At 51.2% G+C, this 22,508-nt stretch overlaps 2 protein-coding genes and 1 pseudogene across 6 annotated transcripts in view; 1 reads left to right on the top strand and 2 right to left on the bottom strand.

The window, feature by feature from the left end:
* VRK3 (VRK serine/threonine kinase 3) overlaps positions 1 to 8,225 on the top strand; it is a 36,621-nt gene extending 28,396 nt beyond the window's left edge. For all 3 annotated transcript variants that reach the window (XM_065926579.1, XM_065926577.1, XM_065926578.1), the window contains exons 13-15: positions 3,688 to 3,746; positions 6,544 to 6,692; positions 7,857 to 8,225. In XM_065926579.1, coding sequence (XP_065782651.1) covers positions 3,688 to 3,746; positions 6,544 to 6,692 — 208 coding nt within the window. In that variant the 3' untranslated portion in view covers positions 7,857 to 8,225. The remainder of the gene's footprint in view (positions 1 to 3,687; positions 3,747 to 6,543; positions 6,693 to 7,856) is intronic.
* A 1,980-nt stretch (positions 8,226 to 10,205) lies between these two features.
* SIGLEC11 (sialic acid binding Ig like lectin 11) lies at positions 10,206 to 17,934 on the bottom strand. Of its 3 annotated transcripts, XR_010661377.1 has the most exons (10): positions 17,673 to 17,934; positions 17,214 to 17,594; positions 16,763 to 17,050; positions 16,517 to 16,564; positions 14,529 to 14,786; positions 14,145 to 14,429; positions 13,810 to 13,906; positions 13,239 to 13,305; positions 11,521 to 11,600; positions 10,936 to 11,064 (listed from the first exon to the last, which is right to left on the bottom strand). XR_010661377.1 is itself a non-coding variant. In XM_065920732.1 (9 exons), the coding sequence occupies exons 1-9, from the start codon at positions 17,716 to 17,718 to the stop codon at positions 10,873 to 10,875; spliced, it is 1,662 nt and encodes a 553-aa protein (XP_065776804.1). In that variant the 5' UTR covers positions 17,719 to 17,933; the 3' UTR covers positions 10,206 to 10,872. The 3 variants fall into 3 exon arrangements, 2 of the variants coding, with proteins under 2 accessions (XP_065776804.1, XP_065776805.1); XM_065920732.1 differs by lacking the exon at positions 11,521 to 11,600 and having other exon boundaries at positions 10,206 to 11,064; positions 17,673 to 17,933; XM_065920733.1 differs by lacking the exons at positions 10,936 to 11,064; positions 11,521 to 11,600 and adding an exon at positions 12,640 to 12,714.
* Positions 17,935 to 19,692: 1,758 nt separating this feature from the next.
* On the bottom strand, positions 19,693 to 21,712 carry LOC136158888 (PITH domain-containing protein 1 pseudogene; annotated as a pseudogene).
* Positions 21,713 to 22,508: the final 796 nt, after the last annotated feature.

Raw genomic sequence — 22,508 nt, 5'->3', positions numbered from 1 at the left:
ATATGCTTCCTTAAATGTACTTGTATCCTTAAACTTGCATGACAGTCGTGGCGCTGTATCTGACTTGCATAAATGTTACTCTGCTAAGAATCTCACCGTTTCTGGCTTTTTTCACTCAACACTTCCAGTTTAACCCCATAGTTACATGTGTGTCGAGTTTACTGCTTCTGACTGTTGCTTTTAAATAAGGTATAGTCACATCTGTGTCCTTAAACAAGTTTTTTTTTTCTTAAACGTGTGATGAGTGCGTTTGACTTGCATAAATGGTCTTGTGCTCTAAATCTCATTCTCCTTCTTTCACTTAATGCTTTATTTCTTTAACTTTTTACATTTCTAAAGAAGCTCAGTGCTTCTCCTCAAGTAATTTTAGATGTAGCTGTATCCTTGAAAAATATGTTGTGCTTGATCTATGCCAATCGAACACGCGCCTGTATGTGTGTGTTCCATTGGCGTAAGTGGTGCCCCGCCCCAGATCTCATCCTCCGTCATGTTTCAGCTTAGTGGTCACTCCCCAGGGAGCCCTTCCCTCACCCCTACTGCATCGGGCCTCCTGCTTGTTCACTTCCGAGGAAGGGACACCTGTCACATTGGCCTGTCCGTAACTACCTGTTCATGGCTAACTATGCTTTTCTGCCCTGGGCAGTGCGCCCACCACTTCCCTGTGTCAGCCCTGAGGCAAGTGCTCTCCCGATCTGAAGCACGGAGATCTTAGGTGGTCAGCCTGGGTCACACAGCTGATGAGAGGCACTCCCAGCCCCTTTGACTCCAGAGGAGGCCCTTTCACCTGGAAGCTGGTACCTCCCAAGTGTGAGAGGCTCATCGCAGGGGATTGGTGGCATTTGGATGCAGCCATCCTCCACTCACCAGATACTCACTGAGCACTTCCCTGCACTAGGCTCTTCTAGGGCCTGGGGATACAGAATAACTTAAGACAGACACCCCTGCCCTCAAGGAACTCACATTCTAATGGGAGAGACAGCAAATAGATAGTGGAACACAAGGCGTGTCAGAGGTCGGAGGGTGGGGCAGGCAGTTCAGAGCCCTGGGTATCCGCCAGTGGCACTGGCAGGGTGTGGGCATGCTTGCTGTCTTAGATTTAAAGGCCAGGGCAGGTCTCGCGGCAGTGGTGACAGGTGAATCGACTCTAGAAGGTGAGTGAGGCGGTCCCACCTGGGTGCTAATAATGCCCTAACATCTCTGCAGAAGGGGGAAGAGATGGACAGAGAGAGCAGCCCTCAGCAACCAGGCTTCCGCAGGCAACCTCTGCATTGGAAGGCAGCCTCAGTACCTGCCATAACACAAGCCCGTTGCCCTGTTTTCTTCTTTTCTTTTTGCACTTATTTTCTAGTTTTCCAGTAATTTTGTATTTTTTGCAACGAAGCCAGGTGTAAACGAGTCTCAGAATTAGCGACACAGGTAGTCGGAGGACACAGCCCAATCGCTAACATGTTTAGTGTGGTTAGTCTGTGAACTGCTCCTTGACACAGTCTGCTGTGTTAGCGATGAGACTGAGCTGCTCTCACCAAGAGGCCCTGAGAAAATAGGTAACAGTCCTTTCCAGAACCCCAGATCCCAACCACAACCACAGGAGGAGGGCCGGGAACATGAAGATGCTCCTCTGGGAAATGTCAGTGGTGATGCGGGGCTCATTCTAGACCCCACAGCCCAGCCTCTGTCAGCTGACCTGAGGGACCACAAGGGGGCAGTGTTGAGATATGCACATTTTCTTCCTTGGTGACTCAGATGGTAAAGAATCCACCTGGAACTCAGGAGACTTGAGTTCAATCCCTGGGTCAGGAAGATCCTCTGGAGGAGGGAATGGCAACCCACTCCAATATTCTTGCCTGGTGAGTTCCGTGGACAGAGAAGGCTGGTGGGCTACAGTCCGTGAGGTCTCAGACAGACACGACTGAGCAACTAACACTTGCACTTTTCAACTGTCCTCTCTGACGTTGCTGGTGTATGTGGCTTTTTTCCCATTCACTCAGCAAATATGTATTCTTTTTTTTTTTTTTTTGTAAATTCTAGTTCATGACAGAATGAATGAATAACAGACAGATGAGAGGCAGTCTGATTCCCCAAGGCTTTCTGGCATGCAAGACCCCCAGCTGGGAAAGCACAGACTCCGGTTGGAGTTGGTCTCTGCTCTTAAGCCTGCAGCTGGGCAGAGAGGTCCCCAGATCCCGACGGTGAGAGCCTGTGTGGGGGAAGTACTCACACAATTTACGCTGTCCTGAGGCTGGCACAGCCCTTTTATGCCATCACTCTGTTGCTCAGTCTTCTACCTCATATATCCCGAGAGACATGCATCAGACCCCATCCTTGTACACATGTGACAGTTGCTGTAAGGCATCCGTGGACCTGTGTGCAGGCACTCAGGAGGGACCCATTTCCTCTGCCTGGGAGGGTTCAGAGGAAGCTCCCAGGGGACGGGCCCTCAAGCCATGTCCAGAAGGGAGAGCGGCCACTTACTGGGGATCAAGGTGGGGAAAGGCACCCAAGGGCAGAGGAGCGGTATGTGCAGAGGCATAGACAGACTTTCTGGGGCTCTGTGGGGAGGTGAATGGAAAGTTGGGGAGGAGGCCGGGGTCCATGGAGAAAGTGAGGCCTGAGCTGGGCCCAGAGCCATGGGAGGGGGTGGAACAGAAAGGGTTGGAGAACAAGAGGCTTTTAGGGACTTCTGGGCTGTAGAGGAGGGGAAGGGGATCACAGCACCACTCTGCGGACAGTGGGGAGCCAGCCTGGTGTCTAGGCCAGTGATTCAGTTAATATGTATATATATGCATGTATATACTTTTAAAGATTCTTTTTGCACACAGTATATTACAAAATACTGAGTTCCTTATGTTATACAGTAGATCCTTACTGGTTATCTATTTTATATATACCAGTATATATATGTTAATCCCAACCTCCTAATTTATCCCTCCCCACTAACTTTTCATTTTTCTTTCATGGTCCAAGAGGGGGGTGTGTGTGTGTATTTATATATGTATATATTTACAAATGGCACCCCAGGTGGTGCTAGTGGTAAAGAACCCGCGTGACAATGTAGGAGACTTAAGAGATGTGGCTTTGATCCCTATGTGGGGAAGATCCCATGGCGGAGGGCATAGCAACCCACTCCACCCATTCTTGCCTGGAGAATATCATGGACAGAGGAGCCTGGTGGGCTTTGGTCCGTGGGGTCACAGTCGGACACAGCTGAAGCAACTGAGCATGCACACAGACACACACACAGGTGAAACCAGGTAATGTGTTGATAAGTTGGTAAAAATATCGCAGTTGGAAGCCTGCAAGTACTTAACGCTGTGCTTAACGCTGAACACCTCGTTCAGAATTCACTCATCCAGTGTCCAAGGTGACTCTCTCGAGCAGCGGTCCCCAACCTTTTAGCCACTGGGACTGGTTTTGTGGAAGACAGTTTTTCACAGACTGGTGGAGAGTGGGAGAATGGTTTCGGGATGATTCAAGCGCCTTACATTTATTGTGCATTTTATTTCTTTTATTACTACATCACCTCCACCTCAAGATCATCAGGCATTAGATCCTGAAGTTTGGGGACTCCTGTTCCAGGTCACAACTGATGAGAATAAGGAAAACTAGGGCACGTCTATGAGACGTCCTGTTTCAAAAGGTGACTCTCCTTCCCTGAAAGGCCTTTCACGCATGCTTCTGTCCCTTCAGGTTTCTTGACAACCCGGAGGGCCTCGTGGGACAGTGCAGTCGCTGGATCACCCCCTCAGGTATGTCCCAAGGGAGGGAGCAGGCAGGGGCCGCAGAGAGACCAGGACTCGGGCCATCCCGGGGTACCGGTCCTCACATCCCTCTATTTCCCTTGAGTTTCCCAAATCACAAGTGTATCTGTGCCCCTCATAGAAACAAGTCTCCCCCCACCCAGATTCAAGAGTGTGTCTGAACAGTAACAACAGCAGCGCGCACACACACATGTAACCACATACACATAATGTGTGGTTTTTTTTTTAACGGAATCATATCACCTGTATTTGTCTCTGACTTACTTTTCCATCTAAGAAGATTCTGTGGAGATTTTCTGTGTCAATGCTTATAGAATTTTATGGATATTTTTTAAATTGTGGTAAAATACACTTAATGTCAGCTGGAATTTCACTTGTAACTCATTAGTCAGTCATGAAATCCATTTAATGGGGATTTTAAAAGTGAAAAAGACAGGGACCTCCGTGGTGGTCCAGTGGTTAAGACTCTGAGCTCCCAGTGCAGAGGATCCGGGTCCGATCCCTGGTCAGGGAACTGGATCCCACATGCTGCAACTAAAGATTCTGCGTGCTGCAGCGAAGATCAAAGATCCCACATGCCACAACTGTAGGACCCCTTGCAGCCAAATACATATGTACATACATATATATACATGGTCAGATCCCATTTTCATTATTAAAAGATCTCATCAGAGAAGAAAGCATTGGAGAGGATGTGCAGCCAATGTTAACAGCAGTGCTCTCAGGGATGGAGGATCAGGTGGGGTTTTTTTAAGTTAAAGGACTTCCCTGGTGGTCCAGCAGTTGGGAATCCACCTGCCAGTGCAGGAGACACGGGCTCGATCCCTGAGCTGAGAAGACTCCGCAGGCCAAGGGGCACCTAAGCCCGTGTGCCACCCTGCTGAGCCCGCGCTCCAGAGCCTGGGAGCCCCAGCTGCTGAGCTCGCTTACCCTAGCGCTTATGCTCTGCAACGAGAGGAGCCGCTGCAGTGAGACGGCTAGGCGCCGCAATGAGAGAGCAGGCTCCCACTCGCCGCAACTGGAGAAAGCCCGAGAACAGCAAAGAGACCCAACACAGCCAAAAATAAACAGATAAGCAAAACCTAAAAGACAGCAAAAGTATGAATGCCCTGCACAAGGTCAGGAAATGCTTAATGAGATACTAGCTTCAGTGATACATAGTTGTAGTTATATATATATGTATGTGAGTAACGGATTATAATTAGAAATACACATTTCATATGACAAAATGCCTTTCTAGTTATACATCTGTTTCTGTTTTGTTTAAAATTCCATTTGTATCTTTTGAAAAAACATCAAAAGAACATCATTTTGTGACACATGAAACCTGTGAGATTCAAGCTGCAGTATCCATCAGTAAAGCAGTCTTGGTGCGTAGTCACGTGCATTGGCTTCCCCGCCTCCCTTCTTGGGCCTTTTGTGGGAGAACAGCTGAGTTTGGTCTTCCCCTCACAGGTTCCCTGCGTTCTGAGCCAAAGATATTTACTGTCTGGCACTTCACAGGAAAAGCTTGTTGGCCCGCATTTTAGAGATACACACCAAATAGAGATAAAATCATATAATCAGCGGGGATTTGATTTAAAACAATACAGGAGGGGGAAGCAGTAGGGGTTTTGATGAAATAAGGTTGGCATGAGTTGATAGCTGATTATAAATCCATGCATGTCAGATTAGGACTTGACCCCACGGTCTTTTAATTGGAATCACTCACCTGATGCCTGGACTTACCGAGGCTCGGATTCTTTTTGTCTCAGCTCAGAAGGAATTCATCAAGAGGCAAAATGATAGGCACAATGTAGATTTATTAATATAGGATGCTCGTGAGAGGTGCAAGCCAGCAGGCAAGTGGGCTCTGCCCCAGAATTAAGCGGGCTCTGTGTGTGTGTGCCTGCTCAGTCGTGTCCTACTCTTTGCAACCCCACAGACTGTAGCCTGACAGGCTCCTCTGTCCATGGGATTTCTCAGGCAAGAGTCCTGGAGTGGGTTGCATTTCCTCCTCCAGGGGATCTTCCCAACCCAGGGATCGAACTCACATCACCTGTGCCTCCTGGGTTGGCAAGCGGATTCTTTTACCACTACACCACTGGGAAGCCCCAATAGCTTTCTTGAGGCAGCATTAGTCTCCAAAAGTTGCCTAGGTTTCCTCTCTATCTATAGTCCCCTACTGGGACTTCTACAATGTCCCGAGTAACTATCTGTCTTGCTATAGTTGAGCCCAGGGTAGGCCAGCTGCAAGCCAGGCAGCAGATAGGAAGAAGCTGGAAGAAGACGCAAGGAGCTGCAGACACGCTTTGTTCGGCAGCAGCGAGGCAGACAGGCTTTATTCTTCTCTAATGGTTGTCATCACCCACCGCGCGGCAAGGGCTTTTCAGGTGGTGCTTCTATAGGCATGATTCTCCTGCGCAGTGCTATAAACAATCTCAGCCATTCCATAACCACGCAGAGTCATTGTTTACAGAGTGTGGACCAGAGCAAGAGGACCATGGGACGGCAGTGAGAGTCTGACCACCGCCATCTCAACTGGCTGTTGTTTCCCTACAGTGTCCTGTTCTATCCCTGTCAGTGACGCTAGGCGACAGGCACACTGCTGCTCTCAGTACCACTTTCCTGGTGCTTATGTTTAACGTTTAAAAAAAAAAAATCTATTACGTGACTGTGGCGGTGCCAGGCACAGAGGAAGCATTGAGCAAAGGAGCACCATGACTGAGACCCTCTGGGCACAGCCCCTTGGGCTTTGGGTTTTGGGTGCCACCCCTCTCAGGCCTCCCCCGTATCTTGACCGCAGAGACCCTGCAGGAGTACCTGAAGGTGGTGATGGCCCTCCAGTACGAGGAGAAGCCGCCCTACTCCACACTGAGGAACAATCTGGAAGCCCTGCTGCAGGACCTGCGGGTATCTGCCTACGACCCCTTGGACCTCCAGGTGATACTCTAGGTGGGTTCCAGCAGGAAGAACCGGGCGGTCTCAACCCTGTCCCTGGCTCCCCTCGCTGTCTCCACTGATGCCGTCTGATGTTTACGCCCGTTCCTGGGCGCAGAGTGCTCCAGAAATGCCAGGTTGTTTGTTTGTTCGGGAGCCTAGCACACTCCACCTTAACCACAGACACTCTCCAGTAATGAAGGCATGACCCCCTCCACCCGGCTTGCCCCCGTCCCAGTCTCTGTCCCCACCTCCACAGCTGTCTGAGAGACCTGGCTCCTCCCACAGCCCTCTCTCCCTGCCCCTCAACCCTGTCCCTCCGGGCAGTTGCTAAGTTCCTCCTTGTCCACCTCCTCCGGGGCTCTGCCTCCGTCCCCTGTCCGGGATCCCCTGGCGCATGGTCACTTGTCATAGTCACCTGCTGGCGATGAGCTCCGTGAGAACCAGGTCGAGTCTGTCTCTGCATCTCTGTTCCCCACTCACGTCGCTGGCCTGGCTCACAGATGCCCCAGTCATATTTACCGAGAAGGCCATCCGACCTCCCCGTCCAGCCCATACCGTTGAAATTTAAAAGCAAACTTAACGGCCCCTTTCAGGACCATAGTTTCCAGTTTGCTCAGTCTCTGAGGACCACTCACTCAGCAGCAGATTTTTCCCTTGGTTAGGAAATTAGGAGATGCTCCTTAAGGAGCCCGGGGACCTTGGAGCAACTTGGGGATCCTCTTGCCTCTGCCTTGGCCCGATTGCCTGTCCTCCCCTCAGATTCCAGCCCAGGCAGAGATCAGTCCCACCTCAGGACCTCGGCATGCGCCATCCCCACGGCCTGTGACCATTGGCCCCTTTGTTTTTGCCACGATTGGCTCCTCACCACTGCCCATCATATCCCGAGGACTCCCCTGATCGCCCCAGTGAAGTGCCTCCCCACCCCCTCCCTTATCACGCCTCCTGTTTTCTGCACACCCCCTGTCCCCTCCTGGGGGGAAGCGTGTGTTTAATCTGTCGTGTCTCTACAACTCTCCTCCAGATTATAAGCCCAGCAGAGCCTCCCTGGTCCTCTTGTTTGTGGTGGTGTGGCCCATCCCTAGAAAGTATTGATGGGAAGCTGCTATCACACAGTAGGGGCTTAAAAGGGTACCCTTTGAATAAGTGACACTGACAGCCATTTTTATTGTCTTCTAGAACTTTCAGCCTGGGGTTTGAAATAGGAAAAAAAAAAGGAGCTATGTGACTCAAGACTTGCTGTAGAATCACAGATAAGCTTCTCGAAAGATCCCTCGAATGTGCATTCCTGCCGCTTCTTCAGGTGAAACTGCTCATCATCGGTCTAGATCAGCCTCAGGGAACCCAGAAGTTAGGCCCCAGATACTGTGAACTCCCTCCTTTCGACTGTCCCTCCCTTCAGCTGTTGTCTCCCGCCAGCCCCTGAGGCTTCGGGGGGAGAAGACCCCCGTTCACAGATGGGGGTTGGGCTGGTCCCCTCAGTGGGGACGCTGCCATTGGCACCACTATGCTTTGACAATAAATGGTTTCATTGGAACTTGGAGAGTCGACTGTCTGCAAAAGAAGTCCCTTTTGGAAAAATTTAGCTCATTTTTTCCCCCATCCATCCATCTGTCTCTTCAGTGTTTCATCCAACCATCCACTCTTTCTTTTTTTTAAATATTTATTTATCTGACTGTGTCGGATCTTAGTTGCTGTGAGAGGGCTTAGTTGCCCCAGAGCATGTGGGATCTTAGTTCCCTGATCAGGGATTGAACCCACATCCCCTGCATTGGAAGGCAGATTCTTAACCACTGGACCACCACGGAGTTCCCTCCACTCTTCCACAGAGCTGTTCACATTTTTGAGCAGACACTCATTCATCCATTCTTTCACTTACCATCCATCATCTGTCCATGCACCCATCCATATACTTGTCCATCCATCCCTCCATCCATTCACCCTTTTATCCGTCTACTCATTTACCACTCATTCTCTCATCCACTTACCCTTCTCTTCTGCACATTCACCCTTCCTCTTATTCAACAAACACTCAGCAGACATGTCTTGAGTTCATACTATACGACACCCATCATGCTGCCCAGGGGATCCTGACGAACCAGACCTAGGCACCAAGGTCCTTGAGCTGATGGAGCCTACAGTCAAGCGAAAGGACATGACTTCGGGCTGTGGTCGGCACTCTGAAGACAAAGCACAGGTTGTGATGGAGAATGAGGGTCCTTCAGACTGGAGGGCAACTCTGGGGGGAGCCTGGACACGGAGCGACCAGGGAGGAGGCCACAGGACAGAGAAAGAGAGAGCCTGGGGAGAGATGTCAAAGGTGGGCTGGCCAGCAGCATGTGGCAAATAATTAGACTGAGAAGGATCAAGAAGGAGGAGGAGCTTCAATTAAAAAGAAAAATGGAGGAGGAGATAAACATACCTCTTTGAATTTCACTTTGGATATCTTAAATTGTGCGCCCTGCTTTGGGATGGGAAGAATCAGAGGCTGAAAGGGGGCATAAACTGCTCAGAGAAGCCTTGATTCTCTCCTTTCTCTGGAGAGTAAAGAATGAGCAGACTGATGACCATTTCCTGGTTGAAAGGAAGGGTGTATAACCCTTTGCAGAAGGAGGTATTCCTCAGTGAGAGAGAAAGCCCATCAGAAAATCTCCCACTGGCAGCCCCTCTGTGTTCATGAGTCCACAAGAGAAGAGGGACATCAGCCACCCTTGGGGAATCCCAGCTCAGGCAGGAGGGATGGTCAAAGTCGATGCCTGCACCCCCTCAACGCCACCCTCCCGCCCTTGATGCACTTGGCCAAGGTCCAGCTCCCCTCCCCACCCCGGTCCTCCCCTCCCCTCTCTGAGTAAGCCAAGCCAGCAGGATCAGCGCTGCTCAGACAACAGGAGAAGCCCACATCCAGGCAGAGCAGCAAGAGTGTGGACAGTGGGCAGTCTCCCTCCCTGTCCCTGAAGCGGCCTTTATCTGTCTCCAGAGCCCGGGTTTTGACAGATCATCCCAGCCTCTGAAAGAGGAGGAGGATGTCCTCAGCATTAATGATCTTAGTTCTCAGAGCAGCGATCAAACCTGTATCCTCTGCGTTGGTAGGCACATTCTTAATCACGGGACCACCAGGGAAGTCCAGACACCATTTCTAAAGGTCATTGATCAAGAGATGCAACCTAATCCTGAAAAATGGCAAGGTAAAATGTGCCACGTAAGATGTAATTACATCCTTCAGCACCTCTAGTTTGTAGAGCAGTTACAGCCTGAAATTATTAACTTTATGCTAAAACATATTCCTATCTTGGCTCATAATGCTACTATTGGGCGTGCTCCCTCATGAATGGAAACAATGGAAAAAGTTAAATGGACTCTCAGTGGGGAAAAGAACAAAAGCAGCTGGCTGTGACTCTTGTAAAAACTATATTACAATGTAAATGGACACAGAATGGAACTGCAAGGAATTTTATAAGCAGATTCTGAAAAAAAAAAAGAAACTCTTTAAGAACCAAAATATTAAGGACACAGAATTAAAAAGAACCCTTGTCATTTATTTCAGATAATCAGTGAATGATTTTTGTGTCCGAGAAATTAGACAAGTTGGGTTTCCAGGAAGCAGGCTCAGAAAGACCAGTTTGCAGTGTGTTCACAGGAAGTGCGCCAGGGGTGAGTGTGAGTGGAAGGGAAGGGAGGGGCGGGCTACGTGGGGCCTAGGGATGTGATCCTGCCTAATGACAACCTCTGCTCAGCCTTGGGAGTGGGAGCAGGCACCTCTGGAGCTTGAGAGCCCTGCAGAGTGGTCCCCATTTGGCCCAGCATGCCAGACCCTTATCCCAGCAGGTTGCCCAGGGAAGAGGTTTGACCTTGGGTGCGATGCCCTTTGCACATTCACCCCCGTGGGACACTATATGTTAATTACTGCCTTGATGCCCACAACAACCCTGTGAGTTAGGTTTGTGATGTCCATTTTACAGAGTAGGAGGCTGAGAAGGAAGTTGATGTGTTTAAACTCAGACACGTGTTTGGTGATGGGTCTGAGACGTGAGCCCAGTTCTGCCCATCACCCCACCAGCGGGACTTGCATACACTAGTTGGTAGCCCGTGTACATGGAAAACTGTTCTCTCAGGCATCATCCCTGATGTCTCTCTTCCCTGAGAAGCCCTGAGTCCCCCAGCCGGAGGTTGCAGAAGGTTGCGGGAGGCAGGGTCGTCATTTAAGGATCTTGATCTCTGCATATTCGGTGGTGCTGGTGGCGGCCTGGTCCCGAGGCTCCCAGGGTCTCAGCTTGAGGAAACTGAGGGAGGCGTAATGAAGCTCCTGTTCCTCCCCTGAGAGGGGGGCGGCCACCGCTGGGGGCGGGTAGGCCTGGGGGCTGCCTGGAGGACACTCATCCTGGTAACCCTGCGTGGAGGGGAAAGAAGGACGTCATATTAGGATAACAGGGTCTGGGGACTTCCCTGGTGGGCCAGTGGCTAAGACTCCACCCACTCAGTGCAGGGGGCCCTGGTCAGGGAACTAAGATCCCACGAGCCACAACTAAACATCCCACACACCGCACGGAAGATCAAAGATGTGTACGCCGAAACTGAGGCCTGACACAGCCACGTGAAAATAAACAATTGAAAAATTTTAAAAAGGGATAAAGAGCTGGGAGAGAGCAAGAAGGGCCCACAAGTGAACCTGGAAACTGAACGTTCAGTCTTTTCACCTCTTCATTCCAAACATTGGCTGGGCCCCCATTCATTCATTCAATGCTTGAGAGTATTAATGCCTGGCACTTGATAACCAGTTGCCAGTCTCCTAGATTCCTCACAACAGTCTACTTGGGAGGACTGATAAGTTTGTCTCAGAACTTACCTGCTGGTATCTTGGGGGCCCCTGAACTTGGTTTTGTAGGTAGTACATAGTAGTTATTCTGGGGAGATTCTTGCGGCATCCTGTCTTGGGGGAGGCGAGGTAGGAATTGGGGGAAAGTGGGTCTGGGGTCCAGAGAGAAAGGAGGACGGCCCAGTTGGAAGTAAATACAATCAGTAAGAGGGATTAGTGGTCCAGAGGACTCTGTTATCCTCATTTGTCAGGTGGAAATAAATAAGGGCTGTGTTGATAAACTTCCCTGCTGGCTCGGATGGTAAAGAATCCACCTGCAATGAGGGAGACCTGGGTTCGATCCCTGGGTTGGGAAGATCCCCTGGAGGAGGGCATGGCAACCCACTCCAGTACTGTAGCCTGGAGAATCCCCATGGACAGAGGAGCCTGGTGGGCTGCAGTCCATGGGGTCGAAAAGAGTTGGACACGACTGAGCGATTAAGTGCACACACATCAGGTGGAGAAATTGAAACTAAGTAAATGTCCCCAAGTCCAACGTTTAATCATTGGTAAGGCCAAGATTTATTCTAGGTCCTTCTGACTCCAGTGCTGCCTTGTGGACCTGCTCCCCTGGTGCCAGGCACTGGATGTTCAGTGAGGAACAAAGAAGATGCCACCCCCGACCTCACGGTTGCAGTGGGGAGAGCAGACATTCAAGCTGTAGTCAGTTATACTACTATCTAATAGGACTGGAATGGGATGGATGGCATAAGAAGGTCAGGGATTTGCTTAGGCCTGAGCTGACCTCAGGGACCACGCATCATTACAGAGTCAGGCAGACACAACCCCCAAACTGCAGCATAAGCCTTTTCGTTTGCTTGTTTTTTGGTAATGTTTATCTATTTATTTGGCTTCACTGGGTCTTAGTTACAGCATGCCAACTCTTAGCCGCAGCATGTGGGATCTAGTTCCCTGCATTGGGAGTGTGGAACCTTAACCACTGGACCACCAGGGAAGCCCCCATTATGAGTATTATAATCGAAAGATCTTATGCCAGAAAGAGTTAACCTTGCCTGAAGAAAATTTGACCTTTCGCTCCAGCACCTGGGAGGGAAACTCTAAGCCCTTGAAATGTCTTGCCTGATAAGTTTGTCTCAGAACTTACCTGCTGGTATCTTGGGGGCCCCTGAACTTGGTTTTGTAGGTAGTACATAGTAGTTATTCTGGGGAGATTCTTGCGGCATCTTGTCTTGGGGGAGGCGAGGTAGGAAGTGAGGGGAAAGTGGGTCTGGGGTCCAGAGAGAAAGGAGGACGGCCCAGTTGGAAGTAAATACAATCAGTAAGAGGGATTAGTGGTCTGGAGGAGACAGAGGGCAAAAGGGAGGGGCTCCCAGGTCGTTGGACTGAGTGGCTGTGTTGATGGGTTGTTTTAGTTGCCAAGTTGTGTCTGACTCTTTGCAACCCCGTGGACTGTGTCCCACCAGGCTCCTCTGTCCGTGGTACTTTCCCCAGGCAAGAATACTAGAGTGGGTTGCCATTTCCTCCTCCAGGGAATCTTCCCAGCCCAGGGATAGAACCCATGTGTCCTGCATTGACAGGTGGATTGTTTACCAGCTAAGCCACCTGGGAAGCCCCATGCTGATGGGACCCAAGAGGAAAAGCCTGTGTGGGTCGTGATGAGCATCTGAGTCATCACGAGGACTGCGGCCACGGCAGTCAGCCAGGTGGGGAGTCAGCCAGCTGGGAACCTTAGGGACCTCACCACTCACCTGGGAGGTGGGACCCAGTGTGTAGGGTTCATCCTTCTCACGGGCTGCCTTCCTGCAGGTCTTCAGTCTGAGAGGGGAAACCAGGACCTCTCAGCAGCCCAGCTGGCTCAGAGCTTGCAGGGTGGCCATTGCCCCCATTCCAACCCCCTCCCCATCCCCACTTGAGGTTAGAAGGGGCCGGGACTTCCCCTGGCAGGCCAGTGGCCAGTGGTTGAGACTCGGCACTTCCACTGCTGGCCCAATTCCTGGTCGGGGAACTAAGATCCCATGTGCTGCGTGGAGCAGCCAAAAGATAGGAAAACTTAAGAGAGGGACAGGCTGGAAGGGCAGACCAAGGCCAAGAGGCAGGGCACGCACCTCGTCTCAGGACCTTCATAGTGACAACAGGCGTCCTTCGCCGATGGCTGGGGTGCACGGTGGGGACAGACCCTGCTCTGATTCCCTGCCCCATGACCTGCTTCTCCAAAGCTCCATACCATGAAGATTCCTCCAGAGGGGTTCCTCCAGGGATTCCAAGGCTCCGTCCCCTTTCCCACCCTGCACTCGCCATCCCCCAAGAGACGACACTCACGTGAAGCAGATGAGGCAGGAACAGAGACTGAGCAGGCCAGCGGCGCCAGCTCCCGCGATGGCCCCCAGAACAAATTCTCCTCCAAGCCTGGGCTTCCCTGCAGACGAGCAAGATTGAGGGTGACTCCCCTCCAAGCCCCAGGACTCACGTGCCCCCTCCTCCCATAGAATTTGAGCTCTCCTGCCCTTCAGGCCCCAGCCAGCCGAAGGACAGTTCTCTGCCCCCACCCCTGCCTCTCAACCCTCCCGCCCAGGCCCCTCTCCCCGCCAAACGTCATCTTCTCTAGGATGACTCCCGTCCCCTCTAAGCCTCTCCCCCCACAACAGACCCCTGACCTGGCAGCAGTAGGACAGACCCGCTCCGGGCCCCGTGGACATTCAGGGCCTCGCAGCTGAGGCTGAGGCCGGAGCTGAGCCCCTCGCGGAGGCTCAGGGAACTGTTGGCCCAGGGCCCAGCGGAGCTGGAGCTGACCTCAAAGGAGGCGTTGCTGAACTCCCCCGCCAGCAGCCCCTCCCCGAGCCACCAGCGCAGGGAGGGGGCCGGCCGGGCTCGGGAGGAGCAGCTGCAGTGCAGACCCTCGTCCTCCTGGGAGCAGGAGGGACCCAGCAGCTGTGGGGGAGCTGCGGAGAGGGAGGAGAGTCAGTGGTGTCTGTCCCCTCCCTGCACCCGCGTGTCCTGTCCCGCGTGTCCTGTCCCGCCCCACCCCACCCCCAGCTCACTCTGCACAGAGAGATGTAGGGAGACCCACAGGGAGCCCTGAGGGTGCTGAGCTCGACAAGTGAGCTCGCCGTCGTGGCCCGACTCCACTCGGCGCAGGTACAGGACCCCAGGGCTCAAGGGATGTGAGGGGCTCAGGGTCCGGCTTCCCCGGGACCAGCTCAGTGAGGCCGGGGGGTTGCTGTCAGTGTCACAGACCAGGCGCAGAGAATCTCCCTCCACAACAGGAAGAGATGAGCCGTTCCCCAGGTGTTCCAGCTCTGGAGAGAGAGAGAAACAGAGGCACACTCAGAGAGAGGGAGACAGACAGACCGATAGAGACAGACACAGAGAGAGAGAGCTGAGCCCAGACTCTGAAGCCCTGTTTTCTATTTCTCTATCCTATTTATTTTTTTCAAGTTGTGAAGAGATCCCACAAGTAGCTTTTTAAGCAGCTTTCAGTTCAGTTGAGTCGCTCAGTCGTGTCCAACTCTTTGCGACCCCCCATGCCAAGCCTCCCTGTCCATCACCAACTCCCGGAGTCCACCCAAACTCATGTCCATCGAGTCGGTGATGCCATCCAGCCATCTCATCCTCTGTCGTCCCCTCCTCCTCCTGCCCCCAGTCCCTCCCAGCATCCGGGTCTTTTCCAATGAGTCAACTCTTCGCATGAGGTGGCCAAAATACTGGAGTTTCAGCTTCAGCATGAGTCCTTCCAGTGAACACCCAGGACTGATCTCCTTTAGGATGGACTGGTTGGATCTCCTTGCAGTCCAAGGGACTCTCAAGAGTCTTCTCCAACACCACAGTTCAAAAGCATCAATTCTTCAGCGCTCAGCTTTCTTCACAGTCCAACTCTCACATCCATACATGACCACTGGAAAAACCACAGCCCTGACCAGACAGACCTTTGTTGGCAAAGTAACGTCTCTGCTTTTTAAAATGCTATCTAGGTTGGTCATAACTTTTCTTCCAAGGAGTAAGTGTCTTTTAATTTCATGGCTGCAATCACCATCTGCAGTGATTTTGGAGCCCAAAAAAATAAAGTCTGACACTGTTTCCACTGTTTCTCCATCTATTTCCCATGAAGTGATGGGACCAGATGCCATGACCTTCATTTTTTGAATGTTGAGCTTTAAGCCAACTTTTTCACTCTCCTCTTAAAGAGGCTTTTTAGTTCCTCTTCACTTTCTGCCATAAGGGTGGTGTCATCTGCATATCTGAGATTATTGATATTTCTCCCGGCAATCTTGATTCCAGCTTGTGCTTCTTCCAGCCCAGTGTTTCCTATGATGTAGTCTGTGTTTAAGTTAAATAAGCAGGGTGACAATATACACCCTTGACGTACTCCTTTCCCAGTTTGGAACCAGTCTGTTGTTCCATGTCCAGGTCTAACTGTTGCTTCCTGACCTGCCTACAGATTTCTCAAGAGGCAGGTCAGGTGGTCTGGTATTCCCATCTCTTTCAGAATTTTCCACAGTTTATTGTGATTCACACAGTCAAAGGCTTTGGCATAGTCAATAAAGCAGAAATAGATGTTTTTCTGGAACTCTCTTGGTTTTTCGATGATCCAACAGATGTTGGCAATTTGATCTCTGGTTCCTCTGCCTTTTCTAAAACCAGCTTGAACATCTGGAAGTTCATGGTTCACATACTGCAGCGCATATTTAAGTAGCTTTATTGAGATATAATTCACAAACCATACAACTCCATTTACATACCACTTGAAAGTCACTCGATAACCATCACCACAGTCAATTTTAAAACATTTTCACGACCCCCTCCGAAACACTCCGCACCCCTCAGCCATCTCCCCCAGTCCTTCCATTATCCCAGCCCTAAGCGACCACGACTGTCTCTATAGATTTATGTCTTCCTGATGTGGCATGTAAACATCCGGCTTCTTCCCCTTAAGGTGATGTTTCTGAGGTTCATCTACGTGTATCCGGAATGAACGGGGGCTCTCCCTTCTCTGCGATCCCTGCCATGCTCCACGGCCCTCCCTTCCTACCTGTGCCAATTCCTCCGGAGACGCTGATGGTCAGCTTCTGGGGGGGATCTGGGGGGCAGAGACGCCGCGGTGAGGAAGGGAGTCAGAGCTGCCCCTGCCCCGGCCCCCTTCCCAGGGCCCCCCACACTTCCCGGAGGCACAGAACCAGAAGCAAAGTGGAACAGGGCCCCCTCAGCCCCTGGCCTGGGGTCACCAGCACCCATTCCCAGCCCCGCAGGCACCCCGCGGGCCTGGCCCAGTGCTCACAGGACACGTTGAGCGTGACGGTCCTCTCTGCGCTCACAGAAGCCCTGCGGAAGGTCACCCGACAGGTGAGGCTCGAGCCGTGGTCCTGCGGGCGGGGGGTGAGCAGGATCTCCGGGGAGTTATAGGCCTCCTTGGAGTCCAGTCCCGGGGGTCTGAGGGCAGCCCCGGTCCAGGAGATGGTGGGGGGCGTGGCCCAGCCACAGGTCTCAGGCAGGGAGCACTTGAGGCGGCTGCTGGAGCCAGACTCCAGGGGCTCCTTGATGCGGACATCGGGAGTCCATGTTAGCGCTGGAGAGGAGAGACGGAGAGGCCAGACCCCAAGGGGGACCCCTGGTGTGCCCACCCTGATCTGATTGTGGGCCACTGTCCCCCACCGCCCTCAGAGATGGAGGGGCACGGGGTCCATCCTTCCCACCCTCCCTGACCTCTGCTCCTGGGGACCCTTCCGTACCAACCACATTCACAGTGAGCTGGTTATTCTTGTAAATGTGTTCTGCAGCTTCTCTTCCCAGCTGAAAATAATAGTTTCCACTGTCCTTCTTGCGGGCATCTGCAATGCCCAGGGAGCAGTTGTTGGCCCTGGGGTCCCCGAGGAGGTGGAATGGGCTATTTCTCTTCTTCTTTCCACCCCGGGTTGAGTTGTCTGTGGTCATAAGAACGTCCTCTTGGAGTTTATCCTCTTTCCGGAACCACGCCCCGTAAACACGTGTGGAGTCGGTCCAGTCAAGCCGGGGGTAGGAGATGTAACAGGGCACGGAGACGCACAGACCCTCCTGCACCGTCACCGACCCCTGCACTTGCAGCTGGTATAGTGACTCCTTCTGCAGGGGCCCTGGGGGGACACAGAGGCTCAGCTCCAGCCCCAGCCCCAGCCCCAGCCTGGGACCCGCTCTCCCCACGGCCCACTCACCCGCCCATAGCAGGGGCAGAAGCTGCAGCAGCAACAGCCTCTCCATGTCCGAGGGGCCAGGAGTTTCCGGGGCCGTCCAGTTTCTGGACCTGCCTGTCTGTCCGTGAAGGAAGCTCCAACAGGAAGGGGAATGTGACCATTCACAAATGAGCGAAAGAGGAAGCTCAGAGCTGCCAATGTCTGGAAAACATCTCTTCTGACTTCTCCTTTCATGCTTGGACGTTGCAGGGCAGGTCTAATGCAGGACGCAGCCACCCCGGATCAGCCTCGGGCCAGTGGGGCTCTCAAGGGAAATGGGTGGGGAGGGCTCCAGAGGCAGGGATTCAGTCATTCATTCATTTGCCAGGCAAATGTCGACTCCAAGAAGAAGTTGAGGGCAGAGGAAGGCAAGACCTCACAAATCCTGCCTCACTGTTTGCGTGACCCCAAAGCCAGGATCCCCAAAGGACACAACCTCCCCACCTGTCCTGGGGACATGTCTGTGTCCACACAAGGCCTCCAGTTCCACAGTAAGAAGTGAAATATTTACCCAGGGCCCCATGCTCCGAAGGGCTTCCTGACTGAGGTTTGATGCTCTAAGGTGGTCATCTTGAAATTCCTAATAATTTTGATCTTGGACTTTGTGTTCTGTAAGTGAAATCTCATGGGATAAGGAGCACACACCTGGGGAACTGGAAGCTTGGATCACACCAGGCTGACCCAGGGACAGCCTAGATCAAGGGACAGGTTCTCAGCCCCCATCCCACATCCATCCCCCTCCTTGGGCATAGAGTCTGGAATATGCTGCGTTGAGAGCCTGTGAGAGTCTACACTGCTCACCGCCCCCCCAACCCCCAGTCAAACCTGGGGAATTGGACATTAGCTAGTAAATTAAAAACACTGTGAAGAGGGACTTCCGAGGTGGTTCAATGGCTAAGACTCTGGGCTCCCATTGCAAGGGGTTCAATCCATAGTCTGGTTGGGGAACTAGATCCCACATGCTGCAATTAAGAGTTGGCATGCTGCAATGAAGATCAAAGAACTAAGAACTGGCTCAGCCAGATAAATACATTAATATATATACATTGTAATTTATTATTATTATTTATTATAACATATATATTTGTACAGGGCCACATGCTCGGAAGGGGCCTATATTTTAAAGTAGACTACTGGTTGCCTGGGGCTGTGGCTGTGGCTGTTGATGGGTAGGGGTGTCCTTTGGGAGAGATGTAAAAGTTCTGGCACCGGATGGTGGGGAGGGTCCACACCATCGTGAGAGTACTTTATGTCACGGAATTGTATACTTTAAAATGGTTAAATGGTAAATTTTACGTGATGGACATTTTACAGCGATTTTTTTTTTTTAATTTGGCCACACTGCATGGGTTATGGGATCTTAGTTCCCTGACCAGGGATTGAACCTGTGCCCCCTGCAGTGGAAGCTCTGTGTCTTAACCACTGGACTGCCAGGGAAATCCCACGTCAATTTTTTTTTTAATGTTAAGGAAAAAGGTTTTTCCTACTTTTTGTTTTTTTTGTCAAAGGGGCCACACATTTTCATTTTGCTCAGGGGCCTGCAAAAGATTTAGGCATCTCCGGTGAGAAGCTTCCAGACTGAGACCCGCCCTAACAGAAGAGCGTGGTCAGCACTGCCCAGAGGCTGAGTTGATAAGTGTCCATCCCTCTCCTGAAGGTCAGAACAAAATAGCAACGAAGGACACGTATCTAAGGCCACTCTGCTGGCATCCAACCCAGCTCCCCAAGTGACTGGTAATGCATGTAGTCAAGAATTAATCTCGGGATTTCCCTGGCAGTCCAGAGGTTAAGACTCCATGCTTCCACTGCAGGGGGTTTGGGTTTAATCCCTGGTCTGGGAACTAAGATGGCCAGAAAAAAAAAAAAAAAGAATTAATCTCATCGAAAAAGAGGTGTGGGCTTTGCCCAGCAACTGGGAGGGAATGCTAAGCCCTTGGCATGAGTGTCTTGGGTGTCCACATTTCCTTTTTTTTTTTTAAGTCTGGCAAGGATTTATTAGGAAGCTGATTAGTCACAGTGAATAGAAAGCCATGAACAGAAGAATTGAGATCTCCAAATTCTGCCATTGGGCTTACAACACTAGTTAAAAGCTGATAAACATTAAGGATGTCCCAAAGAGGAGCATATCAAAGTCCCAATCTTACCCCGACCAGGATACCCACAAACACAGCAACAATGATCTCCTCAGACTGCTCACCTGGGCAATAGGAAAAAAAGACCCTCTCAAGCTATTAAGCAACATCAGATTTCTGCTCTTCAAGCTATAACATGGGACACTGGTGCATGACAGACAACTCCAAGCTGGGCAACTTGACAAGAATGTTGAAAGATGACAGGGAGAAGGAGCAAGCAGGGACAAGTATTTCTAGCTGGAGACCCTCCAGATGGTTAATGCAAACACAATGCTGAGGCTTCAGAAAGTTTACTGCAGCCCAGGAATAGTTTCCATTTTAAAAACAAGTCACACAATAATCCTGCCACAAAGCAACAAGACACTTGGGATCCCATGGCCACATAAACTGGGAAGGCAGGCATTATCCACGGCTGCCAGGTACTGACCAGCCCAAGACCCAATTTCTGTAGGGCCCTAGAGAACCACGATTGTCCCTTGGCACCCACACAACCATTCCTGGGGTGTGGGGCCTTCCATAGGCCAGGTTTCTGCAGCAAGCCCCAAAGACAGCTTGGCAGAGGCTGTGGCAGCCAACTCTCTTTGGAGCCCCATCTCTCTTTGTCCTTCCCAACATGATGTCATACTTCTTCACCAACACAACACCTCTGTGGGAGTCTTGGCCAGCCCTTAAGAAATAAAGGGTGTCTGTGGGGTAACCTGATGGACCTTGTGGTCAGCTGGGTTGGCTGATGCTTCATAATTGCAGATGGTCACCTCTTGTGGCGAAGCTCAGTCCATTCTCCTCTCAGACCAATATAAAAGACCTTTGTGGTATCGGCTCCAAAGTTTTTTGAAATATGAATTGAGAGATGATAGAGATTTGAAAAACGAGAAATTTTTGTAGCATACTCTAATTCCCCTGTAAGATCCCGGTTCAGACTAAAGGTCTGATCTGGCTCCCTGTCTGTATCATCAAAGGACATCTGTGGAATGTTCTTGTACAGTCTCATCTCAGAGGGGTGTGAGTCATCATCTTCTCCCATTATAATGATGCCTTTTAGCTTGACATTGCCTGTAAATGGAATATTAAACAGACGCTCTTCATCAGCATCACTTTCAACAAACTTGGAGCGGTCCGTCTGCTCCTCCCACGGCTTGAAGACGCCAGGCCGCTGCCCTCTCGGCTCTCGTTGAGGCACTGCAGCCGCTCCAGGTGGAGGCGCAGGTACAGGCTGTAGGCCAGGCCGCGCTGCTCCGGCGGCTCCTCCCGTTCGGCGGCGCAGCGGCAGCCGCCCCCGCCGTGGCTGTGGCCGTGCGACATGGCGACGCCACCGCCCGCGCGTCCCCTCAGCCCTGCCTCCTTTTTTTTTTTTTAAATAAGAATACCTCCTGGAGAAGGAAATGGCAACCCACTCCAGTATTCTTGCTTGGAAAATTCCATGGACAGAGGAGCCTGGCAGGCTACAATCCATGGTGTCACAAAGAGTTGGACATGACTTAACAACTAAATAACAATATTGAAAAAGCACAACAGTTTTTAGACAAATCAAACATATATGTCCATTTCAGTTCTTTACATAACAGTAAGTCAAAGCATTTTTCAAATAAAAAATGTAACTATAATTAGAAGCAATATTTCTCAATTTGGATGATCATTCTCCCACTTTATTTTACAAAGTACTTTAGAATGACCATCACATTTTCTCCACATTGTTCTTCTGCCTGAAAAGTAGCCTGACTTGTGTTGTTCTATTCATTATTACTCTTCATAATGCAAGTGTCTTAAAAAAAAAAAAAAAAGAATACCTACCAATCATGTTGCATTCGTGCTAAGTCGCTTCAGTCGTGTCTGATTCTTTGCGACCCTGTGGACTGTAGCCCACCAGGCTCCTCTACCTATGGGGATTCTCCAGGGAAGAATATTGGAGTGGGTTGCCATGCCCTCCTCCAGGGGATCTCCCCGATCCAGGGATCAAACCGGAATCTCTTACGTCTCCTGCATTGGCAGGTGAGTTCTTTACCACCAGCACCACCTGGGAAGCCCTCGTATTAGATTAGGGTCCAGCCGCCCCACCCCCCCCACCATGACTTCACCTAACTTGATCACATGCAAAGACCTTGTTTCCAAATAAGGTCCCATTCACAGGGACTGGGGGTTGGGACTTGAACATCTTTCGTTGGGGGGGGGGACACAAACCTATAACAGGCCCCCAGTAAAAACACTGGACTCCAAGGTCTATGCTGCATCTGTGTTATCACACGTCGTCGCTGGGTGTATTGGTCTGCTTTGAGTTGCCGTAACATACCACTCAGCTGAAAGAATCTGCCTGCAATGCAGAAGAACCTGGTTCAATTCCTGGGTTGGGAAGATCCCCCGAACAAGGGATAGGCTACCCACTCCAGTATTCTTGGGCTTCCCTGGGGGCTCAGACAGTGAAGAATCTGCCTGCAATACAGGAGACCTGGGTTCAATCCCTGGGTTGGAAGGAGCCCCTGGAGGACGGCATGGCAACCCACTCCAGGATTCTTGCCTGGAGAATCCCATGGACAGAGGAGCCTGGTGGGCTGCAGTCCATGGGGTCACAAAGCGTCAGACACGACTGAGTGACTAATCACACCAGGCACAATATCGCACACTCTGGGCAGCTTGTACAACATAAATGGGGGAAATGAGAGAAACCAGAAATGTACTCTCTCACAGTCCT

Source organism: Muntiacus reevesi, chromosome 2, assembly GCF_963930625.1.
Source record: "Muntiacus reevesi chromosome 2, mMunRee1.1, whole genome shotgun sequence".
In the NCBI taxonomy this organism is placed as follows: domain Eukaryota; kingdom Metazoa; phylum Chordata; class Mammalia; order Artiodactyla; family Cervidae; genus Muntiacus; species Muntiacus reevesi.
This window is presented reverse-complemented; position numbering and strand designations above follow the sequence as displayed.

What these genes read in the sequence shown, in the direction of transcription:
- SIGLEC11 (XM_065920732.1), bottom strand. Translation starts at nt 17,718, where the DNA reads ATGGAGAGGCTGTTGCTGCTGCAGCTTCTGCCCCTGCTATGGGCGG. An exon ending in GCTCACTGTGAATGTGGTTG is followed by an intron (nt 17,051 to 17,213) that starts GTACGGAAGGGT and finishes TCTCCTCTCCAG; the next exon opens with CGCTAACATGGACTCCCGAT. An exon ending in CGTCACGCTCAACGTGTCCT is followed by an intron (nt 16,565 to 16,762) that starts GTGAGCACTGGG and finishes TCTGCCCCCCAG; the next exon opens with ATCCCCCCCAGAAGCTGACC.